Source organism: Orycteropus afer, unplaced genomic scaffold (genome assembly GCF_000298275.1).
Source record: "Orycteropus afer afer isolate SDZICR_OR568_19922 unplaced genomic scaffold, OryAfe1.0 scaffold00547, whole genome shotgun sequence".
NCBI classification, from domain to species: Eukaryota; Metazoa; Chordata; class Mammalia; order Tubulidentata; family Orycteropodidae; genus Orycteropus; species Orycteropus afer.
In genome coordinates, this window is record NW_006922134.1 from 704101 (window position 1) to 714457 (window position 10357).

At 38.5% G+C, this 10357-nt stretch overlaps 1 protein-coding gene across 1 annotated transcript in view; it reads right to left on the reverse strand.

The window, feature by feature from the left end:
- The window catches only part of BMPR1A (bone morphogenetic protein receptor type 1A), an 83408-nt gene that overhangs the window by 51296 nt on the left and 21755 nt on the right, over positions 1 to 10357 (reverse strand). The window contains exon 2 of the mRNA XM_007955932.1: positions 3713 to 3875. Coding sequence (XP_007954123.1) covers positions 3713 to 3875 — 163 coding nt within the window. The remainder of the gene's footprint in view (positions 1 to 3712; positions 3876 to 10357) is intronic.

Genomic DNA, 10357 nt, shown 5'->3' on the forward strand with positions numbered 1-10357 from the left:
TACATGGGATGTTGTTGTTAGGTGCCATCGAGTTGGACCCGACTCATAGCGACCCCTCCTTGGGTTTCCGAGGCAGTATCACTACGGATTGCCCCATCTTCCTTCTGAGGAGTGGCTGGTAGGTATGAACCACCAGCATTCTGGTTAGCAGTCAAGTGCCTTAGGCACTATGCTCAGAGCTCCCTGGGAATTCTTATAGAACATACCAATATGCTTGTAGAGACATTGTCTGCCAACCCTATACATGGTCTTGGGCACCCCACTCCCCACATAGACATACCTAATAGTTCAGCCTGTCCATCCATCTATCCACCCGTATATCCATGTTTGCCTTCACTGACAATGCAGTACTGTATGTGCAAAAGGATTCACCTTTGTTGTCTGTACCTTCTATGCACCTCTCTCTGTCTTCCTCTTCCTCAATGTCACCAAGTTGATCACTCACATTTAGCACATTGCCCTTCTCTGTCTCCAAATCAATACTTGTCTCTACCTATCTAACAGTGTTCCTTCCCACCCCTGGTATCTAACAAAGAAAATTTCCTTCCATATAGAAACCTTTCCTTGACTTTTTATAGTAACAGATTAATACAATATTTGTCCTTCTGTGATTGACTTATTTCACTCAGCATAATGTCCTCCAAGTTCATCCACATTATGTGGTGTTTGTGGATTCTAAGTTAATCTTTAGGGTTGCATAGTATTCCATTGTGCGTATGTACCATAGTTCAGTTATCCATTCTTCAGCTGATGAACACCTAGGTTGTTTCCATCTTTTGGCTATTGTAAATAGTGCTGCGATGAACATGGGTGTGCATGTATCTGTTCTTGTCCTGGCTCTCACTTCTTTAGGATGTATACTTAGTAATGGAATGGCTTAGTAATGGAATGGTATTTCTAATTCCAACTTTTTAATTAATTGTCATACTGATTTCCATAGTGGTTGTATCATTTGGCAATCCTACCAGCAGTGTATGAGAGTCCCAATCTCTCCCACTCTTGCCAGAGGGATCCTTGTTAGCATTTGTTATTTTCTGTCTCGTTGAACTTTGGTACTAATGCTGGGGCAAGATGGTATCTCATTGTTGTTTTGATTTGTATCTCTCTAATGGCTAATGACTGCTAACCAGAAGGTTGGAGGTTCAAACCCACCAACCACTCCTCGGAAGGAAGGTTGGGCAATCTACTTCTGTAGTGATACCATCTTGGAAACCCAAGGAGGGATCGCTATGAGTCAGTGCCAACTCGATGGCACACAACAACAACAACAACAGTTAATGATCGTGAGCACTTCTTCATATGTTTGTTGGCCACCTGAATATCCTCTTTGGTGAAGTGTCTATTCATGTCTTCTGCCCATTTTTCAATTGGATTACTTGTCTTTTTGTTGCCGAGGTGTTGGAGTTTTGCATAAATTCTAGAGATAAGTTCCTTGTCAGATATGTCATTGCCAAATATTTTTTCCCAATCTGTAGGTTCTCTTTTGACTCTTTTGGAGAAGTCTCTGGAAGCACATAAAAATTTAATTTTTAGAAGGTCTCATTCGTCTAGTTTCTCTTCTGCTGTTTGTGCATTTTGGGTTAAGCTTGATAGTCTATTTCTGCCATTTTTCAGGGCCCCTAAATTTGCCCCTAGTTTTTCCTTGAAGAACTTTATATTTTAGGTTTCACATTTAAGTCTTTGATCCATCTGGAATTAGTTTTTGTGTATAGTGTGAGGTACAGATCTTGTTTCATTTTTCTGCAAATGGATATCCAGTTTTCCCAGCACCATTTATTAAACAGACAGTGCCTTCCCCATTTATTGGATTTTGGCCCTTTGTCAAAGATCAGCTGACATAGGTCGATGGATCTATTTCTGGGTTCTCAATTCTATTCCATTGATCTATGTGTCTGTCATTATACCAATACCAGGCAGTTTTGACTACTGTGGCTGTATAGTAGGTTTTGAGATTCGTTGGTTCTTCTTCTTCAGTAGTGCTTTGCTTATCCAAAGTCTCTTTCCTTTGCATATAAAGTTAGTGATTGGTTTTTCCATATCCTTAAAAGAATGTTGATGGGATCTGGATTGGGACTGGACTGAATGTACAGATTGCTTTGGATAGAACTGACATTTTCACAATGTTCAATCTTCCTATCCACGAGCATGGGGTGTTCTTCCACTTATGCAGATCTCTTATGGTTTCCTGAAGTAGTCTTTTATAGTTTTCTTTGTATAGGTCTTTTGTGTCCCTGGTAAGATTTATTCCCAAGCATTTTATTTTTTTGGTAGCTACTGTAAATGGTATTGATTTCCTTTTCAGCAATCTCTTTGCTGGTATGTTGTTGTTGTTATATGCCTTGGAGTCGGCTTTGCTGGTGTAGAGGAATCAAATTGATTTTTGGATGTTGATCTTGTATCCTGCCACAATGCTAAATCTTTCAATTAGTTCCAGTAGATTTCTGACTGAGTCTCTTGCATTTTCTAGGTATAGGATCACATCATCAGCAAACAGGGATAGTTTGACTTCTTCCTTACCAATTTGGATGCCTTTGGTTTTCCTTTCTTGCCTTTTGCCCTGGCTAGGATTTCCAGTAAAATGTTGAATAGAAGTGGTGATAGAGGGCATCCTTGTCTGGTTCTTGTTCACAAGGGGAATGATTTCAGTTTCTCTCCATGGTAAAACTCAAAATTGTTTTTTAAAAAGGCAAGATTTACTGGACTGGTAGAAACCAGAGGAATCCAGGATTATTGCCTTGAGGTACCCTCTAAAGTCTGAACTGGAACCATTCGCAGAGGTCACCTTTCATCTAGACTGTGGAAATCTGGGATATATTTGACCTCTGCTTCATAGGAATTGGCATTATGCTGATTTTTATATTTCAAGTTTTTCATACAGTGACATAATGGGTAATACGAGCTCAAAGACAAAATTCCTAGGAAGGCATAAATTGACAACTGCCCATAGTCTCTGATGGTTAAGTCAACCACCACCAGGGGGCAAATAAACCTAAAATGCTATTAACAATAAAATAATTTCAAGATTTTACATGAAAAATTTTATGGTTATATCTGATCACCTTCAAAGAGCATAAAATTATTAGGAAAATATAAAACATGACATTAATTATTACCTTTCAAACAGTGAGACAATCAATCGACTGACAAAACAAAACTATTCACAAAAATTTTTTTGCTAGTTAAGTCTTCAATGTTCCAAAGAACAGGGAACAAAATTATATGATCATACATGAGTAGTTAACATAAAATTAAGTAAATAAAAATGGTTATATAAACCATATTTGAACTGGGGGTGAGGAAAGTTCCTATGTTGTAAAAAAAAAAAAAGCATTAAATTATAAAATTAAATATAATATCATTCTTATGTATCTGTTAGAAGATTCCAACTTATAGGAGGTTGTTAAGTTTTTATTTTATTTTTTGGTAATTTCTAAGCTTTTTACAATGAGCATCGGTAACTTTGTGACAGAATTTTATTAAATAAACTCAGAATGTTAGACAAATGCTAGATTGTTTTAGCTAATCTAAAAAGCTATAATGTTACTCAAAGAAAAATTTTAAATCACTTAATGGCAACAAATATTCCTTCCCATATACAAAATAAGCAGCTTTTTGACTCTCTGGAAAGATACTTATTAAAATATTAAACAATAGAAAAAAACACTAAATTCTATTCTCAAACCTCTTAAGAGTGAAAGCATTAAATACTTACATGCATGTGTTATTAATAGCATCATCTGGGCAATGTCCTGAGCAGTAGCATTTAAGAAAAGGCAAGGTATCCTCTGGTGCTAAGGTTACTCCATTTTCTGACTTTCTCTGGTCGGAGTCTGATTTCATCCCTGTACCATGGAGCATACTGTCTAGATTCTGCCCTGTGTTCAAATATAAAACTTGTAAATAAACCATTTTTTAAAAAGTTAATTACTTTATTTCAATTTTTAGTGAGGAAAAGTCTCCACAAGCTTATTAACACAGTAATTGCAACTAGTGCTTCTTTTATTATAAAAAAAAATTAACAAAACTAAGGCATTTATTAATAACCTATTCTGTACAGAATTACTGTGCTAGCTATTGTAGAGTATATGGAGATGACTGTGTCATAATCTTTGCTGTAAGAAATCGAAGACAAATAAGAATGATGTAAGGTCGAATATGGTCATGGCTTAGCAGAAAGGTACAAACCGGAGAGACGTATCAGGAACACATAGGTTGTTTTCAACTATTAAAAAACAAGTTATAATTCTTAAACTCTTTGGTTCAAAACTTGTGACTAGCCCTTTAAAAGGTCCTTATGTATTTGTGTCTCTCGTAGCGTAGTGTCTAAGGCACCTGACTGCTAACCAGAAGGCTGGCAGTTCAAACCCACCAGCCATTCCTTGGGAGGAAGATTGGGCAATCTACTTCTGTTGGGATACTGCCTCAGAAACCCAAGGAGGGGTCACTATGAGTCAGGTTTGACTCGATGGCACATAATAACTCATTCTCAAGGGAATGAAAGGGAAAGCAAAATAGGTATAAAATATTGAGAGTTGTGGACATATTTCATAATAAATAAATAAGTGGTTCAAAACATAATGTGGCTCTGTCTTAATATTTAGCTATACTAGTGAGATAAACTATTGACAAGACAAAAAATAACACATACACATTGATGACGTGTGGTGCAGTGAATTACTTAATATGGCCCTCCTAGCCATCGTTGTAAAAAAGTAGTGTGGGGAGTCCTCATTTGACCTCCTTTAACTTTACAAGTGGAAGGAAGACCAAGATCAAGATTAAGATCAAGAGCCCAGTCTGATTCCTATGAGGTCGAAGTCAGATGTGTCTCTACTCTTCAATCTTTTTACCAATTCTGACACCAAACGTTCCCACCCACGACACACTCTACTTTTCTGCTGGGTTCAATAATTAATTCATTACCATGGCCACGCAGAACTCACAGACAATACTCCCAATTATAGGGTTTATTAGGGAAATAAGAGACTATACTTCAGGATCAGGAAAGACTCAGCATACGGTTTTTAGATCAAGACAGTCTCTTCTCAGCAGTGCCTGCAGGGATACTTCTCTTTGGCCCTTGGCCTGCCAGTCTTTTGGTCTCTGCTCTGGCAAGTGTTACACAAAGCTCTCTGTTAAAGGCCAGAGGCAACCTACACTACCAGTATACCTCAGCCAGGAGGCACTGAGGTCTAGCTCCATGGGTGGCTTAGCTCCACCAAGTGTCTAGAGGTACCCCACTTTGTCAGCAAGCATTCTGTCTGAAGGCAGTCAGTTTTCTTGCTCCAGAGCCCACTATGCTGTCTATCAGGCTCCTGATTCTGCTGCCTGTGCTCTGCTGCTGCTTGCCATCTCTCCAGCATTACAGCTCTCTGTCTCCCAGATCTCAGGAGGTTTCCAGTGCAGGAATCACAGGTCCAAAGGACACAATCTGTTCCTGTCTCTTCTTCTTGGTGGTAGAGCCAGGTTATCCCCTTCCTGCCCTTGGGAGGGCACATTTTAAAGCCTTGCAGGATGACAAAACTCACCAATCCCAACATTAGGGTTCCTTATACACCTTATTTGCATTGTCCCATACACATAAGGATGCTATGCACCATATTTACGTTATTAGCAAGCTTTCTAATCTCCGTGGTGGGCCACAAGCACCTTAAATAGCTAGAAGGGCCATAGCAAGCAATTCACTATCCAACAGTCTTCCATTTTGTGATGTATTATAAATGCTAGCTGCTGTGCCTGTGGTTACAGTCCCATTTTTGGTGAGCTGTCTGTTATGTTAATGAGGAAGGATTAGAGTAGGATGTATCTCAAATCACCACCTTACTACAAGGTGTGACTCAAGTCACCACTCTTAGTTTCCTTCAGAGTAGAGTCTGCATCCAGTATATATGAATGCTCTGGCAAAGGTCTCTCTCTTACAGTAGATCTTACATCTGGTTCATCAACATGTGACATCCAATTCTTGGGGTTTGAGCTGGCAGCCTATCATCTGACCTGATTCAACAATTTCTATAGCCCTGTGAGACAACAACAGGTTTCCTGACCTGCCAATTTGGGTTTGTTGGCCCCTGAAACCACAAGAGTGAGAATAATCCTCCAGACTGACCTGACCCATGGTTTTGGGACTTGCCAGCCTCCACAACTGTGTAAGCCATTTCCTTGGTGGTTCATGAGTTCTGTGAGATATTATAGAAAATTATGGAACCCTAGAACAGGAGGAAAAGTACTGAGGGGAGGAGGAGCAGTTGATGTGAGAAATGATGGTGTGGTTTAGCAGTTTGGAAAAGTTGGATATTTGGGACATCTTTAACTTCTGCCCCTTCCCCCCACCAAGGGACCAGCCTTGTGCTGATACTTATAAAAGAAATTATTCAAGCATAAGGAAGAAAAAAGTATGATGCTAAGTAAGTGTTCGCCGATTCCATTCCTTGAATTTTAATAATGTTGGCTTTTCTTAGGTTGAATATTTAATAAAGGAATACACTACTGAATATATCCACTAACAAACAAATCCTAGGTGAGATAATATTCATCCCCTTCACCACACTCTTATTTTAGAAATAAATACAGTAATTCAGTGGCAAAGCATTGCTAATCCTCTACATTGCTGCAAAACTTAAATACTTCATTTATTTTAAGAATCAATGATTAGAAAAAGCCAACTACATAAAAGACAGAGGAGAAAAAGTCCAGGAAGGAAAGAAATTCCCTGCACTAGAAATGAGGAGACTGGGTTCTGGTCTATTCTGATTCTACCCCAAATTTAGCTAGCTGGATGATCCTGAGCAAGTCTTGCAGGCCTCATCTCCTCAAGAAGAGTACAGAACAAGAGGATGCCCAAGATCTCTTAACCAGCTTTAAAATCTTGTTATAATATCAGAAGTATCAAATTAACTGTGGACAAAAAAAAAAAAAGACAAAAAATTTAACATATGCAACTGATGCCTAAATATCAAATGATATGCAGAAAAAGTCATATAGTAATATAGAAACAACACTGAAATAGCAGCAAAAATTTAAGGAAGGGTGCAAGTCCTAGTTAAGGCCATAGGTTAAGTTACCCTCTGAACATGAGTTTCTCTATCTACAAAAAACAGTAATAATATCTGCTCAAATACAATCTGCATCTAATTCGATGCTGATACAGAGGGAAGACATTACTTAACAGAAGAGGTAAAAGAATTTACAAGCCAGAAATGTCAGGGATGGCTAGCAGCTACTAGAGGAAAAAGGACAGGGCCATGCGTGTCCAAAGAAATTGGCCACTGAAAACCTTACGAAGAGCAGAGAAACACTGCTTGATATGTTACTGGAAAACTTGATGAATAGCAGTGAAATGCTGTCTGATATAGCACTGGAAGATGAACTCTTTAGGTTGGAATACACTCAAAATACAACTGGGGAAGAGCTGTCTCCTCAAAGTAGAGTTGATCTTAATAACTTGGGTGAATAAAGCATTCGGGACTTTGACTAGCTGATGGGCCATGACTCAAAATGCAAAGAAACTGCTGCAAACATTCATTAATAATCAGAAATTGGAATGTACAAAGTATGAATCTAGGAAAATTGGAAGTGGTCAAAAATGAAATGGCACACATAAAGATTGATATCATATGCATTCATGAGCTGAAATGGACTGATATTGGCCATTCTGAATAGGAGAACTATATGGTTTACTATGCTGTGAATGACAAACTGCAAAGGAATGGAGTCACATTCACTGTCAAAAAGAAGAAACATTTCAAGATCTCTCCTAAAGCACAATGCTGTCAGTAATGGGATAATATTCATACACATACAAGGAGAAACAGTTAATACCACTAGTGTTCAGATTTACGCATAAACCACTAAAGCTAAAGATGAAGAAATTGAAGATTTTTATCAGCCTTTGCAGTCTGAAATTGATGAAACATGCAATCAAGATGTACTGATAATTACTGGTGATTGGAATGCAAAAGTTGGAAACAAAGAAGTAGTTTTGGTAGTTTGAAAATAGGGTATTGGTGATAGAAATGATGCCAGAGATTGCAAGATACAATTTTGCAAGACCAATGACTTATCTAGTGGAAATATCTTTTTTCAACAACATAAATGGCGACTGTACACATGGACCGCACAAGATGAAACACACAGGAATCAAATCAACTACATCTGTGGAAAGAGGTGATGATGAAACTCAGTATCAGCACTCAGAACAAGGCCAGGAGCTAACTGTGGAACAGATCATCAGCTGGCCATATGCAAGTTCAAGCTGAAGCTGAAGCTGAAGAAAATTAAGACAAGTCCACAAGAGCCAAAAGATGACCTTCATTAGATCCCACTTGATTTTACAGGCCATCTAAAGAAAAGGTTTGCTGCACTGAACACCAATGACCAAAAAACAGATGAGTCTTGGGATTACATCAAGAACATCATACATGGGAGGACTCCAAGATGGCGGAATAGGCAGAAAGTCTGCACAGACCCTCTTCAACAAAGAAAATGGAAACCAATTAACACAGACACAGATGATAATCCCGGACCCCTGAGCCATGAAGGGAAGGATATAGAAGTGGACTAAACCCAAACTAGCAGAAGAATTTGCATGAAAATACCAAAAAAGGAGACAGACAGACCTGCAGTCGGGCAGTGATTCTGACAGCACAGATAACTTGGAGATTCCCGAGTGATGGTAGGACCTAAGAATTAACCTAAAAATCAGCCCTGCTAGCCAGGGACTGCATGGAGGACTGCTCTGGTGGCTGGGGAATAAACGGAGAAGGCAAAGAAAAAGGTGGGCTGAGCTGTGGACTTCTGCCTGTCCGGAAGATGCCACCATTGTGAATGTTTACAAATGGCTTGACCATTTTGGATATTGAAAGAGACAGTGCTCTCTGAGATTCCAGGGGCTTAAGAAGAGGTTCTGCTTTCCAGTAACCCCAAGGACACTCCAGACCTGCACGACTGAAAAGGTGCGACATTCCGTGTTACTCTTACACGCCACACCTGTTTGGTGAATGGAGGTGCGGCCACTCCCCCACTCCCACTCACCTTCTGGGCCTGCAGGAACTCCATCCCACTCTGTGCGCTCAGACAGAGCCTGGGTACCCTGTACTCTCCTCAGCCGATTTATTTATTTATTTTTCTATTACTTTTTTCTGGTGTTTAGTTTGCTTGTATTTGTCTCTTTTAAAACTACTATTATTATTAACACTTTTGTCCCTTTTACTATTCTTCCCCTCCCAGGTCCTAGTTTACACCTTTTTTTTTTAACTTTTCCCTGTTCTTGGTTAAAAAAAAAAATTTTCTTTTTTTGAAATCTGAATTCTTCTTTTTTCTTCTTCTTTTTTTCCTCTTTTTATCTGGTGGTTAACCCTGTTCCTTGTTTTTCTTTTTATTGCATTTTCCCCATTGTTTTCTTCATCATTCTCCTTCTCTACCTCTTTTCTCTTAGTACCCTATCCCCAGATATTGCAGGTTTTTTTTCTTATTTTCTCCCTTTTTTCTTTTGGTTACTGTTCCTGTGTGATTACATGGTATATTTTTTAACAATAGTTTTTGTTTAGTTTTTTGATGGTTATTCAATTGTAATTTTTATCAAACTGAGTGGGAGACAGCAACAGTCCCCTTAAGATACAACTACGACGACACCAGCTGCAACTTCACTTACTGAGCAATAGCCACCACCTTTTCTCCACCAAAGGGCCAATGATAAAAAACCACCAAGAAGAGCCTGAATCACCCATGGCTGCTCTTCAAAAACAGTTAACAGAGATCTTAATACAATACCACAATGTTTCAGACACAAAAGACCACTACAATCCACAAAAAGAAGCAAGATAAAATGGTAGAAAGAAAGGAACAAGATACACACCCAGAACCCATCCCAGAGGAAGCAGCTGCACTGGAATTCTTTGGTAAGGAATTCAAAAGAATTATATTTAGGTATCTTCAAAGGATTGAGAGATACACCAAAGAAAACACAGAAAAAAACTTAGAAGAAATTTGGAAGAAAAATACAAGAACAAAATGACAAAATATATGAAAAATTAGAAAAGATTCTAAATCTACAGAGAAAAATTCAGAAGATTAATACTAAATTGTCAGAAATAGATAACACATTGGAAGGGGAAACGGGGAGAACTGATGCAATAGAAGACAGAATTAATGAGATGGAAGAAAAATACCTGAATACTTCTTTGCAAAAGGATCAATCAGAAAAAAAATCAAAACAAAATGAAGAAAGCCTAAGGTTCATGTGGGATACTATCAAAAGGAATAATCTACATGTCATTGGAATTCCAGAACAGGAAGAGAAAAATAAAACCACTGAGAAAATTGTCCAAGATTTGCTGGAGAAGAACTTCCCTGATATGAT